This window comes from Pavona decussata, unplaced genomic scaffold (genome assembly GCF_977016875.1).
Source record: "Pavona decussata unplaced genomic scaffold, jaPavDecu1.1 SCAFFOLD_217, whole genome shotgun sequence".
In the NCBI taxonomy this organism is placed as follows: domain Eukaryota; kingdom Metazoa; phylum Cnidaria; class Anthozoa; order Scleractinia; family Agariciidae; genus Pavona; species Pavona decussata.
The window spans coordinates 651,340-670,000 of record NW_028145622.1 but is presented as its reverse complement, the minus strand read 5'-3'; the positions used below and the strand labels follow the sequence as shown (position 1 = coordinate 670,000).

The 18,661-nt window shown below is 42.6% G+C and overlaps 3 protein-coding genes across 3 annotated transcripts in view; all 3 read left to right on the top strand.

Annotated features, from left to right (window-relative positions):
* LOC146459706 (uncharacterized) overlaps positions 1 to 879 on the top strand; it is a 2,518-nt gene extending 1,639 nt beyond the window's left edge. The window contains exon 1 of the mRNA XM_085089167.1: positions 1 to 879. This exon is cut by the window's left edge and continues 1,639 nt beyond it. Within this exon, the coding sequence (XP_084945293.1) occupies positions 1 to 262 (262 nt within the window). The 3' untranslated portion in view covers positions 263 to 879.
* Positions 880 to 7,229: 6,350 nt separating this feature from the next.
* Positions 7,230 to 9,665, top strand: LOC146459705 (uncharacterized). Its single transcript, XM_085089168.1, has one exon. It carries the CDS (start codon positions 7,285 to 7,287, stop codon positions 9,049 to 9,051), a length of 1,767 nt encoding a protein of 588 aa, XP_084945294.1. The 5' UTR covers positions 7,230 to 7,284; the 3' UTR covers positions 9,052 to 9,665.
* Positions 9,666 to 15,946: 6,281 nt separating this feature from the next.
* LOC146459704 (uncharacterized) lies at positions 15,947 to 18,456 on the top strand. The gene has a single exon (XM_085089166.1). It carries the CDS (start codon positions 16,074 to 16,076, stop codon positions 17,838 to 17,840), a length of 1,767 nt encoding a protein of 588 aa, XP_084945292.1. The 5' UTR covers positions 15,947 to 16,073; the 3' UTR covers positions 17,841 to 18,456.
* Positions 18,457 to 18,661: the final 205 nt, after the last annotated feature.

Below are 18,661 nucleotides of genomic sequence, written 5' to 3'. Positions count from 1 at the left end.
CCCTGATCGCCAAGCCGACAAACCACTAGAGAAAACCTGTGAGAGTGCCGTAAAAGTTAAAGGAAAGAGCTCTTCGAGGAGAACAAGTTTACTGTTCACGGAGGAGGAGGACAAGTATCCTAAAGCCGGGATCAAAAGGTATGGTTTTGGACAATGGAAAGCTATCCTTAGAGACGTCGATTTTCATTTTCAAAAGGGAAGAACAGCCAACTCGTTGCTATGTCGAGCGACGCGGCGATTCTATAAATATTCAAAAAAGTAAATGGTCCAATCAAAGCAATTTGCTGCTTTAAATAACGAGCAACTCTAGCATTCGATCTCTTTTGCTCCTGGACGCCGACGCGCTAGCATGGACAGCCTTGTCGATAAGCACCCCGAACTAACTTTACGAGATATCAAGTTGGCAGGCGAGTTTTTGCAAGGGATGTGTGCCGCCAATTTCCCCGAAAGTACTGCTTTGTTGGCGGAAAGTCTTCTATGGCGTCACCTGAACAGTTCCAAGGACAGGAAAAAGTCATCTCTAAGACGACTTATATTGGCGTGTCTGTTTCTTGCGATCAAATTGGAGGACAGCGACTTTGCCAGAAATGATTTGTTTATGGACATGGTATGCACGCCAGTGAAAAGGGAGGACATTATAGAAGAAGAGCTCAAGGTGCTAGAATCCGTCAATTGGAGACCCTTGTTAAATCTCGACATGGTTTGACTTTGACTCTTCCGTTGTTGGCGCTTCAAACATATGACACACAAGTGAAAAAACGATAAATAGATAATTTCATTTATTGTCATTAGGAAAATTATTACGGTGTACGCTTAATTATTATCAATTACAATTTGGGAGTGACACGTCAATTGACATTATTCGGTTGCCATGGTAACAATCAAGAACAGAATATTATTATATTATTGAACAGAATATTTGTAATCTATTTATTGTACACACATTCGAAGTCTTGAACGCTACTTATGCCTTTAGTCAACACTTTGCTCGCCGTTTTGGAAAGGAAGAGAAATGTTGAAATTGATGTAAGGAATCGAAATAGCTTACTTTAATTCTTGTGTTTTTCTTCCTTCCTTAGCCTCGAGCTTTTAGGCACACAGTAAATATTTCCAATGCTCATTTTATTTCGCTCAAACAGCTATCATAACAGAACTGTATTTATATCCATGGTGACGGGTTAAGCCCTACTTTACACAGATAGCATATTTCATTTTATATAGTAACAAAAGGTGTCCACACACACACTTGTGATTTCCAATAATATTCTATTTATTCTTGTAATGCAACGTGAACTCAATACTCTTAATGAACGTTTAATCACTAGTTACGCACTTAAATGGATTCTACTGACTAGAAAAAAAAATCTGTTATTGTTTTCTGACCCGACAGACATTTTCCACGCTTGCCAGCCCTCTGCATTTCCGGTGACTTTCTTTTCGTTGGTCGTTTGGGGCTGTTCACCGGGATTCCTCCCCATGTGCTGGGAAGGCTGTAATCTTCAATTGGTCTTACAACCCAGCTAGGAGTTGGGGGTACAAAGTCGGGGTCGAAAGGTGGGCTCCTTCTAGGTGTCGCTGCTCCGCTGGGCGAGAGAGGATTTAACTCTTCCACAGTTTCTCTGTAGCCACTGTCTTGAGTGTGGGAAGGCGCCTGCGTTATAAACATGTCCTCTTCGTCTGTCTCTTCGTCACGTCGCGGCAACGCCTCGCAGGGGTAAGGGAGTGACTGCCAGATGGTGCATATCCATTGCGTCTGCTGAGTGGACGTCCATCCCATTTCTACGCACTTGCGTCTCCGTTCCTCCAGCACAAGCTTTGCCAGACCTGGGACCTCTACTTTCTTGAAATTTAACTTAAGGGCCTCCTCGGCGACACCGATCATATATTGTAGGGCTTTTTTTACGTCTTGGTCAGTGGCAGAGTCTTCTTGCTTCTGGAGATCTATCAGCTCTTGTTCTTTCTGAAGAACCCACTCGTCTTCGTAGAATTTTCTCGCTTTTTCTTCGAGCTCTTGCATCTCTTCTTCCCGTTTCCTCAGAAAATACTCCTCACGTGTTCTCTCTATGTTAGGATGGTATGGTCCGCCGACCTTGTCTAGAAGATGGGCATCTTCCTCCCTTATCATTCCCAAACTCACCCATCGACGCCTTGTTTCCTCTAGGAATCTGCTCTCTCTATCGTGTAGATCTCTCTCTGCTTCCTCCATTACGTTTCGAACTTCCGCTCCGATAAGGGCGAGTTGTCTTTCCTTTAGGCTCTGCTTGGGCACTTTTCCTCTCTCCTTCGATATTCGTGATAGGTTTCTATCCCAGAACTCAGATGCTCGTAGTGACACATCCTCTGCATCCGAATCTCCGTCAGATTCTTCTTCTCCTTCTCCTTCTTCTTCTTCTTGGGAGCCATCGACATTATCTTCGTTTTCCCCACTCTCGCTATCGTCAAGCAAGGCAGAGCGAATGCGCTCCTTTTCGTCCTCGTCTAGTGGTCCGTCGTGCGCTCTTGAGGTGTTAAGAGGCACTTCGTCTTCTGGAGTCACTGATTTGGTAGAGGCCCACACGATGCAGTCCATTGCATGGCTTTTCAAGTACTCCTGGACACCAGCAGCGTTGGTCGAGTTTAACCTTCAAAAAAAGTAGGGACAAAACTTTAAAAAATACCAATAAGTCTTCCGAGCCATGCATCTCCTTTTCGTTTTGTCAACGTTCGACACCATGTGAAGGTGTTTCTTGATGGCTGTATCGAGCAATAACTAGTTTGGGACGAGACCGAGAGTGCTTTTTAAGCTTTCTTACCTTTTGAAATGAAATTTCTGCAGGCGAACCTCCATAGCATCGTTGTGGTCGGCGCCGAAGTCCATCTCAGTCTGACATGTAATGAAAATGGGACACCGTATCTGAAGGGGGACCGCAGATTTGTATTTCTTGTCTTATGCTGAAATGCCGCCTTGCGTCAGCATCTGTATGAAAAGAGAGATGCAATTATCTCAGTTAAGAAAACGATAGTTTAACAATATCGTAAATTTTTAACTTAGCTTTATAATAATATTGTAATGCGCTTTTGATTATTTTTATAGAAAAAAGCGCAATATAAATAATAAATATTATTATTAATTATTATTATTATTTACTTTCCAATCATCTGGATCGAGCATCTTTGCATAGGCCTCGTCAAGGAATATGATCTGCGTGTCTGTGTCGATCATGCTCTTGTTGAATGCATGCTGTTTAGAAATCATCGCGATGTACCTGAAACGACACAAATAAACAAACACAAAACAAGTTTTATGAATAAATGAGCTCTTACTAGTTGCTGTATTTCATAAAAAGCTGACACTATACATGCTACTTGCTTTTCAGTGTTGGGGCATTACCTCCTCGGAATGATTGCCGTAAGTGGAGTAAAAAGAGACGTCTTGCCACTGTTCGGCTCCCCAATAAGACAGAGGACCCTCTCTTTGTGCTGCTTTCCTCCGTGGTTTAGAAGCCGTAGGAAGTACTCGCAAAAATGCGAAATTTCTACTTCGTCGAGGCTGTTCTCGAGGATGGCCTGGAAATAGCCGGGTTCAGAATTCTTTGTGTGATCATAATCGACAAACGCCCTTGGTGTTATTTTGCCTATGCTTGGGTCTTGAATGGCGTCTTTGATAAACTTTCGATTTGGGATTGAGTAACACCAGCCGTCCCGCACTTCTACAAGGTCGTAATTTATCGTTAACTGGTCACACATCTCGCTTTCGCGGTCTCCCATGATTTGAACGAGTTGGCTGGTATGGTGTAAAACAGTCTCTCGTAGTTTGGGGTTGCGGCCAAGGATGCTCAGGAATTTCTTCACTGAGCTACAGTGCTCGTATGTGTATTTGGCCGCTGTTAGCTTTTTATACACCTCGCCGTGAAAAAGGGCGTAGCCAAGTTTTCTCATCGCCCTTTCTACGTCGTTCAGGGCGATGCCAATTGGTGAAGCAAGATCTTGACTTGGTTCTGGAGTGATTTCGGCGTTTTGAGACTCTTCTATCCCGAAGACATCGAAAACCCTTCCGGCTTGGGCCAACGCCGGTATGGCCTTCTTTGTCAATATTGCCCTGAATTCCGGCGAGATCACTTGAAGGCGCACAACGCGTTCACTGCCCGTGGGCGACCCAACAGGTTCTTCGCACAGCTGGCTTTGAAGTAGTTCTATTCCATATCGAAAGGAGGCGTCTACCTTTCTTTGTGTGAAGGAGTTGTTGTGATCTTTCACAATTTGGCATAAAGGCGAAGCACAACTTTCCTCTTTGCCTGGAACGCACGACGGTAAAGATTTGGGGTCAGCTTCCACTCCGATTTCCAGCAAAGCCTTGTGTATGGGGACTGTAGAAACTTGCATGCCGTTCACTGATTTGAGTGCGAGCCAATAACTAATGGCGGGGTGGTAGGTTTTTTCTTCAACGGGACCTTGTTGTGAATTATTCGCTTGATCTTTTTGTCGGGGTCTCACTTCTTTCGAACCGATGGCCGAGAAAAAAAATGCCATCCCCTGTACTTTCTTCAGTGCCTGGTCACACTCGTCTCGCTTCTTTGTAATTTCTTTCCAAGTCTTCTCAAGCGATTCGCGTTCTCCGGTACTGAATGAAATTTTCGTGCTGATCAAGGAGCATCCTTTCACAGTTGTCAAAATGGTACTGATTAAAGCACTTCTTATTTTCTGTGGAAATAATATATCTTGGTTAGAATTTAGCTGCAAGGGAAAAAACTAAGCTGCAAGAAGCGGCAAAGAAGTCCAACATACCTTACTGTTGAGCTGCTTCGCAGGTCCGCTCGCCATGGCTGCTAGTGTTGAACTGATGACAGCGTCGTTTTGCAACCGATATTTATGCCCAAATACTTGGGAAATTTTTGTTTCAGCGAAGGCTTGTTGTTCCTTTAAAGTTTTTTCTTTTGGACCGAATATCTTGTAGACTGACAATGCATGGTTATGTAATACATGAAAAGAGGTGTAGCATTCCTTTGACCACAAAAGGAAAACAGACTCTTTCATACTTTCAAGAAACGTGATAGTACATACCGGGTTTGCCAAAAATTGCGCTGATAGAAATCTTTGTTGACTTAAAGGAGAGTCAACATGGTTATGTAATACATGAAAAGATGTGCAGCATTCCTTTGACAAGAATGTGTTTGTCAAGAAGCCGAAGCCCTCGCATAGTTTTCCATAGGCATGTTGTTAATTCTACATTCAGGATTTCAAAAATAGCACTCATATGCAGAAAGGAATCTGTTAGTTGATTTCAATAGTGTCATCAACAACATGCAATAAGTGCCCTGGAGAATTGTGTAGCATTCCAATACCAAACATGATAATAAGATTAAATTGAAATGGCATACCACTGAACTGGAAGTTGTTCCCTGCTTTCCCGTCAAATCCGCCATCCCCGTCATATCCAGACACTTTTAACCACGGAGAATGGATTCCCGTGAAAAAAAAAGCTCAGATTGAGCGGGTATACTGGGTTTACCGGGAACGACGGGGACAAACTTACAGTTACTCAGAATATAAATTCACTATTATTGATATACTTTTAATCTATTTAATATAACATATTTTATAACCGTAAGTATCTAACAGTATATTATAAATAATAATTAAATTATATTAAGATAACATGCAGTTAAACTGGAAGTTGTTCCCCGCTTTCTCGTCAAATCCGCCATCCCCGTCATGTCCAGACACTTTTAACCACGGTGAATGGATTCCCGTGAAAAGAAATGCTCAGATTGAGCGGGTATACTGGGTTTAACGGGAACAATGGGGACAAACTTACAGTTACTCAGAATATCAAGTCACTATTTTCGATATATTTTATGTAACACATTTTATAACTAGAAATTGTTCATCGCTTTTCCGTCGAGCCCGTCCTCCCAACAACATCCAAGTATTGTCAACAACGGGAATGGTAAAAAAGGCTGTACTTGCAGTAGCAATATTGGAACTGATGGTCTAAAGTGTTCCTAATGACTTAGGGGGCACGGTTGTTTTAATTAACAGGACAAGCTGTGCCAAATGACCAAAACAGGAACACAGTTCCCTTTAAGACTGTTCCTCCGGTTTAGCGCCATTGCTTAGAAATAAGACCATTGGCGAAAAACAGAGCGCTTGTTTCGAGCAACGAAATGTTCCGAGTGTCAGATAAGAGTGTAAAGAATTTGCTTCAGCTGTGGTTTCGAATTCTGTCGACTTTGAAAACCGATCACAACCGTTTTAAGAAAAAGGAACAAAATTTTTGGGGAATGGTGATATACATTCCCCAAAAGTGATGATCCCTTTATTTTGTACCTAAATTAACTTAGATTTTAGTCATTCGTTGTATTAACCTCGAAAGTGGACCGCTTTTGTGATTCAGAGTCGAAAAAAATAATTTTGGTTGATGCGACACGAGAGCCAACCTTGTTTTTAAAGCGCGAGTGTTCCGCGCATTTTTGTTTTTAGTCCCTTTAGCTGCAAAGAGACCTCAAACACTTTGCATGGAATGGAACTGTTTAGGTGTTAAAGTGAACAAATTGGTCAACAATAGGAACGCGATGTTCCTGTTGTTGTAATTAGGAACTATTTGTTCCTATTCGATGTGTTCCTTTCTACTTGATTTGTTCCCTTAAGAAGTGAAAGGGAACTCAAGTTCCGAATTAATTTCTGCGATCAGGAAATTAGGACCAAGTGTTCCTAGTTCCCTTTACTAAAAGAGAACGGGAGTTCCGATAACTTTATTTTTTGGTCCTTTTTTGCAAAAATAAGTTCCGATCTATCCTGCAAAGGAACTTATCACTCCATCATTATTCCTATTAATTGAAAGTTCCTTTCTTACTAAATAGGAACTTTTGTTCCAGATTTGAAAAGTAATTAGGTATAGCATAACTGAGGGTCAGTGAATGCACAAATTAGTTTTTATAGATAAAGTCACAGGATGAATAAGTTAGGGGAGGGGTCGGGATGATTGGTGTCGGACAATTGATGGTGCAAACGCGCAATGTATTATTAACGTGCCAACCATTTTTTTTTTATTTATAAACAAATATCAGGTTCAGCCTGCTTGTCTGTTTATTGGGACATGCACAAGCTTGTCGTGTGCAAGCATGAACTTGCCAGGACTTGTCCAATTGTCTCGAGTCTAACCAAGAGAACACGTTCGGGCAAATATCTTGCATAGACGATTGTGATTGGCTAGTCAAATTGATTGGTCTCGAGAGAGCAAAGTTGTATACTGAAGGTAAGCCCGTTGGAGTTTACGCGCATTTGCAGTCTTAGCTTTGACGAAAAATGAGCAAGAGCCAAGAGTTAGTCAACTGGTCAAAATTGCCAAATGCTTTGCCCAAGCCGAAGAGACTTCACTTAGAAGAAGATGAAACAGACGGCCTTTTCTACTGCCCAGTTCAAAATTGTAGTCACGATGGATTCGCAACCCAGCGAGGATGCAGAAAACATGTAAAGAAAAAGCATGCATGGTTCTATTTTTTCGATGAAAAGCCCGACACCAAAGATGCCAAGGAGATCGAGTCGACTGTCTCTGTTAAACAAGAGCCCCGTGAAAACATTTTGCGCACATCAAAAGACATTCCATCTTTTGATAATTCTAGCGTAATTGCCAAGCAACTCTACACCTGGCTAAGTGGTACTGGAGGAGGATGCAAAAGCGAGCGTCAATCCAAGCAAATAGTCAGCAGGTGTTTAAAGTTTTTGAAGTTTTGCTGCGAAGACGACGAAGAGCTCACATTTGACATAATCGACTTTGGTTTGTGCTCACCGAATCTCCTTTTCAAATTTGTTGACATGCTGCAGGACGAATGGAAGCTTGGTCACGCAGGACGACTGGGTTACATCGACGCAATTGGGGAAATGGTGGACTTCAGAAAAGTAAACGGCGCGTCGAAATCGGTGATAAGCAGTCTTTGTACCACAGAGATCTACTTGAAAAAGGTGCGTCGAACAGTTTCAAAAATGATGCGCATTCAATGGAACGGCGAACTCGACATAGACACGTTAGAGGCTAAGGGGCATTGGGCATCGTTAGAACAACTCTTGGAAGCGGTCGGGCGTTACTTGCCGCGCTACGAAAACGTGCTTAAAACGTGTAAAGAAAAACCGCGCGCGGTGTCGCCTTTGGATTTATCGTTTGCCACTAAATTTCTCGCCCTGTATTTGTTTATCAAGGTGAAAGGCTCCCGGCCAATGACCTATCAGTATTTGACTGTGGAGATGGTAAACAATGCCAAGACCAACGGTGGATATATCGACCAGAAAATGTTCAAAACCACGGGAAAATACGGCTTCGACTCGCTGTTTCTTACGGACACGAGCATGCAAGTGCTTGAAGGTTTCATCAACCACGTTCGTCCTCTTCTAAAGCTCACATGCGATTATGTTTTTGTAACAAGAAATGGAAGGCAGCACAGCAAACTCGGAGAATCAATGAGCAAATTGGTTTTTGACGCAACAGGCAAGTACGTTCACCCCACGCGCTATCGGCAAATAGTAGAGACCGCCAGCTCGTTAAAACTGGGCAGTTCTGCGCAAAACGCAATCTCCGAAGATCAGAAACACACTTCTGTAGTATCTAGGGTACACTACCAAAAGCAAAGATCTCGCGACGTCGCAACGAAGGCGCACGCGTTTCTCGAGGAACTGCAAGGCGACAAGGGCACGGAACTTGACAAAGATGTTCGCGCGCGTCTCTCTGACAAATCTACATCTTCGCAAGAACATGACGAAATATCAGACGGCTCTAATTCTACCGACGAAGTGGAAACAGTTCAAAAAGCCCCACCCCCTGATCGCCAAGCCGACAAACCACTAGAGAAAACCTGTGAGAGTGCCGTAAAAGTTAAAGGAAAGAGCTCTTCGAGGAGAACAAGTTTACTGTTCACGGAGGAGGAGGACAAGTATCCTAAAGCCGGGATCAAAAGGTATGGTTTTGGACAATGGAAAGCTATCCTTAGAGACGTCGATTTTCATTTTCAAAAGGGAAGAACAGCCAACTCGTTGCTATGTCGAGCGACGCGGCGATTCTATAAATATTCAAAAAAGTAAATGGTCCAATCAAAGCAATTTGCTGCTTTAAATAACGAGCAACTCTAGCATTCGATCTCTTTTGCTCCTGGACGCCGACGCGCTAGCATGGACAGCCTTGTCGATAAGCACCCCGAACTAACTTTACGAGATATCAAGTTGGCAGGCGAGTTTTTGCAAGGGATGTGTGCCGCCAATTTCCCCGAAAGTACTGCTTTGTTGGCGGAAAGTCTTCTATGGCGTCACCTGAACAGTTCCAAGGACAGGAAAAAGTCATCTCTAAGACGACTTATATTGGCGTGTCTGTTTCTTGCGATCAAATTGGAGGACAGCGACTTTGCCAGAAATGATTTGTTTATGGACATGGTATGCACGCCAGTGAAAAGGGAGGACATTATAGAAGAAGAGCTCAAGGTGCTAGAATCCGTCAATTGGAGACCCTTGTTAAATCTCGACATGGTTTGACTTTGACTCTTCCGTTGTTGGCGCTTCAAACATATGACACACAAGTGAAAAAACGATAAATAGATAATTTCATTTATTGTCATTAGGAAAATTATTACGGTGTACGCTTAATTATTATCAATTACAATTTGGGAGTGACACGTCAATTGACATTATTCGGTTGCCATGGTAACAATTAAGAACAGAATATTATTATATTATTGAACAGAATATTTGTAATCTATTTATTGTACACACATTCGAAGTCTTGAACGCTACTTATGCCTTTAGTCAACACTTTGCTCGCCGTTTTGGAAAGGAAGAGAAATGTTGAAATTGATGTAAGGAATCGAAATAGCTTACTTTAATTCTTGTGTTTTTCTTCCTTCCTTAGCCTCGAGCTTTTAGGCACACAGTAAATATTTCCAATGCTCATTTTATTTCGCTCAAACAGCTATCATAACAGAACTGTATTTATATCCATGGTGACGGGTTAAGCCCTACTTTACACAGATAGCATATTTCATTTTATATAGTAACAAAAGGTGTCCACACACACACTTGTGATTTCCAATAATATTCTATTTATTCTTGTAATGCAACGTGAACTCAATACTCTTAATGAACGTTTAATCACTAGTTACGCACTTAAATGGATTCTACTGACTAGAAAAAAAAATCTGTTATTGTTTTCTGACCCGACAGACATTTTCCACGCTTGCCAGCCCTCTGCATTTCCGGTGACTTTCTTTTCGTTGGTCGTTTGGGGCTGTTCACCGGGATTCCTCCCCATGTGCTGGGAAGGCTGTAATCTTCAATTGGTCTTACAACCCAGCTAGGAGTTGGGGGTACAAAGTCGGGGTCGAAAGGTGGGCTCCTTCTAGGTGTCGCTGCTCCGCTGGGCGAGAGAGGATTTAACTCTTCCACAGTTTCTCTGTAGCCACTGTCTTGAGTGTGGGAAGGCGCCTGCGTTATAAACATGTCCTCTTCGTCTGTCTCTTCGTCACGTCGCGGCAACGCCTCGCAGGGGTAAGGGAGTGACTGCCAGATGGTGCATATCCATTGCGTCTGCTGAGTGGACGTCCATCCCATTTCTACGCACTTGCGTCTCCGTTCCTCCAGCACAAGCTTTGCCAGACCTGGGACCTCTACTTTCTTGAAATTTAACTTAAGGGCCTCCTCGGCGACACCGATCATATATTGTAGGGCTTTTTTTACGTCTTGGTCAGTGGCAGAGTCTTCTTGCTTCTGGAGATCTATCAGCTCTTGTTCTTTCTGAAGAACCCACTCGTCTTCGTAGAATTTTCTCGCTTTTTCTTCGAGCTCTTGCATCTCTTCTTCCCGTTTCCTCAGAAAATACTCCTCACGTGTTCTCTCTATGTTAGGATGGTATGGTCCGCCGACCTTGTCTAGAAGATGGGCATCTTCCTCCCTTATCATTCCCAAACTCACCCATCGACGCCTTGTTTCCTCTAGGAATCTGCTCTCTCTATCGTGTAGATCTCTCTCTGCTTCCTCCATTACGTTTCGAACTTCCGCTCCGATAAGGGCGAGTTGTCTTTCCTTTAGGCTCTGCTTGGGCACTTTTCCTCTCTCCTTCGATATTCGTGATAGGTTTCTATCCCAGAACTCAGATGCTCGTAGTGACACATCCTCTGCATCCGAATCTCCGTCAGATTCTTCTTCTCCTTCTCCTTCTTCTTCTTCTTGGGAGCCATCGACATTATCTTCGTTTTCCCCACTCTCGCTATCGTCAAGCAAGGCAGAGCGAATGCGCTCCTTTTCGTCCTCGTCTAGTGGTCCGTCGTGCGCTCTTGAGGTGTTAAGAGGCACTTCGTCTTCTGGAGTCACTGATTTGGTAGAGGCCCACACGATGCAGTCCATTGCATGGCTTTTCAAGTACTCCTGGACACCAGCAGCGTTGGTCGAGTTTAACCTTCAAAAAAAGTAGGGACAAAACTTTAAAAAATACCAATAAGTCTTCCGAGCCATGCATCTCCTTTTCGTTTTGTCAACGTTCGACACCATGTGAAGGTGTTTCTTGATGGCTGTATCGAGCAATAACTAGTTTGGGACGAGACCGAGAGTGCTTTTTAAGCTTTCTTACCTTTTGAAATGAAATTTCTGCAGGCGAACCTCCATAGCATCGTTGTGGTCGGCGCCGAAGTCCATCTCAGTCTGACATGTAATGAAAATGGGACACCGTATCTGAAGGGGGACCGCAGATTTGTATTTCTTGTCTTATGCTGAAATGCCGCCTTGCGTCAGCATCTGTATGAAAAGAGAGATGCAATTATCTCAGTTAAGAAAACGATAGTTTAACAATATCGTAAATTTTTAACTTAGCTTTATAATAATATTGTAATGCGCTTTTGATTATTTTTATAGAAAAAAGCGCAATATAAATAATAAATATTATTATTAATTATTATTATTATTTACTTTCCAATCATCTGGATCGAGCATCTTTGCATAGGCCTCGTCAAGGAATATGATCTGCGTGTCTGTGTCGATCATGCTCTTGTTGAATGCATGCTGTTTAGAAATCATCGCGATGTACCTGAAACGACACAAATAAACAAACACAAAACAAGTTTTATGAATAAATGAGCTCTTACTAGTTGCTGTATTTCATAAAAAGCTGACACTGTACATGCTACTTGCTTTTCAGTGTTGGGGCATTACCTCCTCGGAATGATTGCCGTAAGTGGAGTAAAAAGAGACGTCTTGCCACTGTTCGGCTCCCCAATAAGACAGAGGACCCTCTCTTTGTGCTGCTTTCCTCCGTGGTTTAGAAGCCGTAGGAAGTACTCGCAAAAATGCGAAATTTCTACTTCGTCGAGGCTGTTCTCGAGGATGGCCTGGAAATAGCCGGGTTCAGAATTCTTTGTGTGATCATAATCGACAAACGCCCTTGGTGTTATTTTGCCTATGCTTGGGTCTTGAATGGCGTCTTTGATAAACTTTCGATTTGGGATTGAGTAACACCAGCCGTCCCGCACTTCTACAAGGTCGTAATTTATCGTTAACTGGTCACACATCTCGCTTTCGCGGTCTCCCATGATTTGAACGAGTTGGCTGGTATGGTGTAAAACAGTCTCTCGTAGTTTGGGGTTGCGGCCAAGGATGCTCAGGAATTTCTTCACTGAGCTACAGTGCTCGTATGTGTATTTGGCCGCTGTTAGCTTTTTATACACCTCGCCGTGAAAAAGGGCGTAGCCAAGTTTTCTCATCGCCCTTTCTACGTCGTTCAGGGCGATGCCAATTGGTGAAGCAAGATCTTGACTTGGTTCTGGAGTGATTTCGGCGTTTTGAGACTCTTCTATCCCGAAGACATCGAAAACCCTTCCGGCTTGGGCCAACGCCGGTATGGCCTTCTTTGTCAATATTGCCCTGAATTCCGGCGAGATCACTTGAAGGCGCACAACGCGTTCACTGCCCGTGGGCGACCCAACAGGTTCTTCGCACAGCTGGCTTTGAAGTAGTTCTATTCCATATCGAAAGGAGGCGTCTACCTTTCTTTGTGTGAAGGAGTTGTTGTGATCTTTCACAATTTGGCATAAAGGCGAAGCACAACTTTCCTCTTTGCCTGGAACGCACGACGGTAAAGATTTGGGGTCAGCTTCCACTCCGATTTCCAGCAAAGCCTTGTGTATGGGGACTGTAGAAACTTGCATGCCGTTCACTGATTTGAGTGCGAGCCAATAACTAATGGCGGGGTGGTAGGTTTTTTCTTCAACGGGACCTTGTTGTGAATTATTCGCTTGATCTTTTTGTCGGGGTCTCACTTCTTTCGAACCGATGGCCGAGAAAAAAAATGCCATCCCCTGTACTTTCTTCAGTGCCTGGTCACACTCGTCTCGCTTCTTTGTAATTTCTTTCCAAGTCTTCTCAAGCGATTCGCGTTCTCCGGTACTGAATGAAATTTTCGTGCTGATCAAGGAGCATCCTTTCACAGTTGTCAAAATGGTACTGATTAAAGCACTTCTTATTTTCTGTGGAAATAATATATCTTGGTTAGAATTTAGCTGCAAGGGAAAAAACTAAGCTGCAAGAAGCGGCAAAGAAGTCCAACATACCTTACTGTTGAGCTGCTTCGCAGGTCCGCTCGCCATGGCTGCTAGTGTTGAACTGATGACAGCGTCGTTTTGCAACCGATATTTATGCCCAAATACTTGGGAAATTTTTGTTTCAGCGAAGGCTTGTTGTTCCTTTAAAGTTTTTTCTTTTGGACCGAATATCTTGTAGACTGACAATGCATGGTTATGTAATACATGAAAAGAGGTGTAGCATTCCTTTGACCACAAAAGGAAAACAGACTCTTTCATACTTTCAAGAAACGTGATAGTACATACCGGGTTTGCCAAAAATTGCGCTGATAGAAATCTTTGTTGACTTAAAGGAGAGTCAACATGGTTATGTAATACATGAAAAGATGTGCAGCATTCCTTTGACAAGAATGTGTTTGTCAAGAAGCCGAAGCCCTCGCATAGTTTTCCATAGGCATGTTGTTAATTCTACATTCAGGATTTCAAAAATAGCACTCATATGCAGAAAGGAATCTGTTAGTTGATTTCAATAGTGTCATCAACAACATGCAATAAGTGCCCTGGAGAATTGTGTAGCATTCCAATACCAAACATGATAATAAGATTAAATTGAAATGGCATACCACTGAACTGGAAGTTGTTCCCTGCTTTCCCGTCAAATCCGCCATCCCCGTCATATCCAGACACTTTTAACCACGGAGAATGGATTCCCGTGAAAAAAAAAGCTCAGATTGAGCGGGTATACTGGGTTTACCGGGAACGACGGGGACAAACTTACAGTTACTCAGAATATAAATTCACTATTATTGATATACTTTTAATCTATTTAATATAACATATTTTATAACCGTAAGTATCTAACAGTATATTATAAATAATAATTAAATTATATTAAGATAACATGCAGTTAAACTGGAAGTTGTTCCCCGCTTTCTCGTCAAATCCGCCATCCCCGTCATGTCCAGACACTTTTAACCACGGTGAATGGATTCCCGTGAAAAGAAATGCTCAGATTGAGCGGGTATACTGGGTTTAACGGGAACAATGGGGACAAACTTACAGTTACTCAGAATATCAAGTCACTATTTTCGATATATTTTATGTAACACATTTTATAACTAGAAATTGTTCATCGCTTTTCCGTCGAGCCCGTCCTCCCAACAACATCCAAGTATTGTCAACAACGGGAATGGTAAAAAAGGCTGTACTTGCAGTAGCAATATTGGAACTGATGGTCTAAAGTGTTCCTAATGACTTAGGGGGCACGGTTGTTTTAATTAACAGGACAAGCTGTGCCAAATGACCAAAACAGGAACACAGTTCCCTTTAAGACTGTTCCTCCGGTTTAGCGCCATTGCTTAGAAATAAGACCATTGGCGAAAAACAGAGCGCTTGTTTCGAGCAACGAAATGTTCCGAGTGTCAGATAAGAGTGTAAAGAATTTGCTTCAGCTGTGGTTTCGAATTCTGTCGACTTTGAAAACCGATCACAACCGTTTTAAGAAAAAGGAACAAAATTTTTGGGGAATGGTGATATACATTCCCCAAAAGTGATGATCCCTTTATTTTGTACCTAAATTAACTTAGATTTTAGTCATTCGTTGTATTAACCTCGAAAGTGGACCGCTTTTGTGATTCAGAGTCGAAAAAAATAATTTTGGTTGATGCGACACGAGAGCCAACCTTGTTTTTAAAGCGCGAGTGTTCCGCGCATTTTTGTTTTTAGTCCCTTTAGCTGCAAAGAGACCTCAAACACTTTGCATGGAATGGAACTGTTTAGGTGTTAAAGTGAACAAATTGGTCAACAATAGGAACGCGATGTTCCTGTTGTTGTAATTAGGAACTATTTGTTCCTATTCGATGTGTTCCTTTCTACTTGATTTGTTCCCTTAAGAAGTGAAAGGGAACTCAAGTTCCGAATTAATTTCTGCGATCAGGAAATTAGGACCAAGTGTTCCTAGTTCCCTTTATTAAAAGAGAACGGGAGTTCCGATAACTTTATTTTTTGGTCCTTTTTTGCAAAAATAAGTTCCGATCTATCCTGCAAAGGAACTTATCACTCCATCATTATTCCTATTAATTGAAAGTTCCTTTCTTACTAAATAGGAACTTTTGTTCCAGATTTGAAAAGTAATTAGGTATAGCATAACTGAGGGTCAGTGAATGCACAAATTAGTTTTTATAGATAAAGTCACAGGATGAATAAGTTAGGGGAGGGGTCGGGATGATTGGTGTCGGACAATTGATGGTGCAAACGCGCAATGTATTATTAACGTGCCAACCATTTTTTTTTTATTTATAAACAAAAATCAGGTTCAGCCTGCTTGTCTGTTTATTGGGACATGCACAAGCTTGTCGTGTGCAAGCATGAACTTGCCAGGACTTGTCCAATTGTCTCGAGTCTAACCAAGAGAAGACGTTCGGGCAAATATCTTGCATAGACGATTGTGATTGGCTAGTCAAATTGATTGGTCTCGAGAGAGCAAAGCTGTATACTGAAGGTAAGCCCGTTGGAGTTTACGCGCATTTGCAGTCTTAGCTTTGACGAAAAATGAGCAAGAGCCAAGAGTTAGTCAACTGGTCAAAATTGCCAAATGCTTTGCCCAAGCCGAAGAGACTTCACTTAGAAGAAGATGAAACAGACGGCCTTTTCTACTGCCCAGTTCAAAATTGTAGTCACGATGGATTCGCAACCCAGCGAGGATGCAGAAAACATGTAAAGAAAAAGCATGCATGGTTCTATTTTTTCGATGAAAAGCCCGACACCAAAGATGCCAAGGAGATCGAGTCGACTGTCTCTGTTAAACAAGAGCCCCGTGAAAACATTTTGCGCACATCAAAAGACATTCCATCTTTTGATAATTCTAGCGTAATTGCCAAGCAACTCTACACCTGGCTAAGTGGTACTGGAGGAGGATGCAAAAGCGAGCGTCAATCCAAGCAAATAGTCAGCAGGTGTTTAAAGTTTTTGAAGTTTTGCTGCGAAGACGACGAAGAGCTCACATTTGACATAATCGACTTTGGTTTGTGCTCACCGAATCTCCTTTTCAAATTTGTTGACATGCTGCAGGACGAATGGAAGCTTGGTCACGCAGGACGACTGGGTTACATCGACGCAATTGGGGAAATGGTGGACTTCAGAAAAGTAAACGGCGCGTCGAAATCGGTGATAAGCAGTCTTTGTACCACAGAGATCTACTTGAAAAAGGTGCGTCGAACAGTTTCAAAAATGATGCGCATTCAATGGAACGGCGAACTCGACATAGACACGTTAGAGGCTAAGGGGCATTGGGCATCGTTAGAACAACTCTTGGAAGCGGTCGGGCGTTACTTGCCGCGCTACGAAAACGTGCTTAAAACGTGTAAAGAAAAACCGCGCGCGGTGTCGCCTTTGGATTTATCGTTTGCCACTAAATTTCTCGCCCTGTATTTGTTTATCAAGGTGAAAGGCTCCCGGCCAATGACCTATCAGTATTTGACTGTGGAGATGGTAAACAATGCCAAGACCAACGGTGGATATATCGACCAGAAAATGTTCAAAACCACGGGAAAATACGGCTTCGACTCGCTGTTTCTTACGGACACGAGCATGCAAGTGCTTGAAGGTTTCATCAACCACGTTCGTCCTCTTCTAAAGCCCACATGCGATTATGTTTTTGTAACAAGAAATGGAAGGCAGCACAGCAAACTCGGAGAATCAATGAGCAAATTGGTTTTTGACGCAACAGGCAAGTACGTTCACCCCACGCGCTATCGGCAAATAGTAGAGACCGCCAGCTCGTTAAAACTGGGCAGTTCTGCGCAAAACGCAATCTCCGAAGATCAGAAACACACTTCTGTAGTTGCTAGGGTACACTACCAAAAGCAAAGATCTCGCGACGTCGCAACGAAGGCGCACGCGTTTCTCGAGGAACTGCAAGGCGACAAGGGCACGGAACTTGACAAAGATGTTCGCGCGCGTCTCTCTGACAAATCTACATCTTCGCAAGAACATGACGAAATATCAGACGGCTCTAATTCTACCGACGAAGTGGAAACAGTTCAAAAAGCCCCACCCCCTGATCGCCAAGCCGACAAACCACTAGAGAAAACCTGTGAGAGTGCCGTAAAAGTTAAAGGAAAGAGCTCTTCGAGGAGAACAAGTTTACTGTTCACGGAGGAGGAGGACAAGTATCCTAAAGCCGGGATCAAAAGGTATGGTTTTGGACAATGGAAAGCTATCCTTAGAGACGTCGATTTTCATTTTCAAAAGGGAAGAACAGCCAACTCGTTGCTATGTCGAGCGACGCGGCGATTCTATAAATATTCAAAAAAGTAAATGGTCCAATCAAAGCAATTTGCTGCTTTAAATAACGAGCAACTCTAGCATTCGATCTCTTTTGCTCCTGGACGCCGACGCGCTAGCATGGACAGCCTTGTCGATAAGCACCCCGAACTAACTTTACGAGATATCAAGTTGGCAGGCGAGTTTTTGCAAGGGATGTGTGCCGCCAATTTCCCCGAAAGTACTGCTTTGTTGGCGGAAAGTCTTCTATGGCGTCACCTGAACAGTTCCAAGGACAGGAAAAAGTCATCTCTAAGACGACTTATATTGGCGTGTCTGTTTCTTGCGATCAAATTGGAGGACAGCGACTTTGCCAGAAATGATTTGTTTATGGACATGGTATGCACGCCAGTGAAAAGGGAGGACATTATAGAAGAAGAGCTCAAGGTGCTAGAATCCGTCAATTGGAGACCCTTGTTAAATCTCGACATGGTTTGACTTTGACTCTTCCGTTGTTGGCGCTTCAAACATATGACACACAAGTGAAAAAACGATAAATAGATAATTTCATTTATTGTCATTAGGAAAATTATTACGGTGTACGCTTAATTATTATCAATTACAATTTGGGAGTGACACGTCAATTGACATTATTCGGTTGCCATGGTAACAATCAAGAACAGAATATTATTATATTATTGAACAGAATATTTGTAATCTATTTATTGTACACACATTCGAAGTCTTGAACGCTACTTATGCCTTTAGTCAACACTTTGCTCGCCGTTTTGGAAAGGAAGAGAAATGTTGAAATTGATGTAAGGAATCGAAATAGCTTACTTTATTTCTTGTGTTTTTCTTCCTTCCTTAGCCTC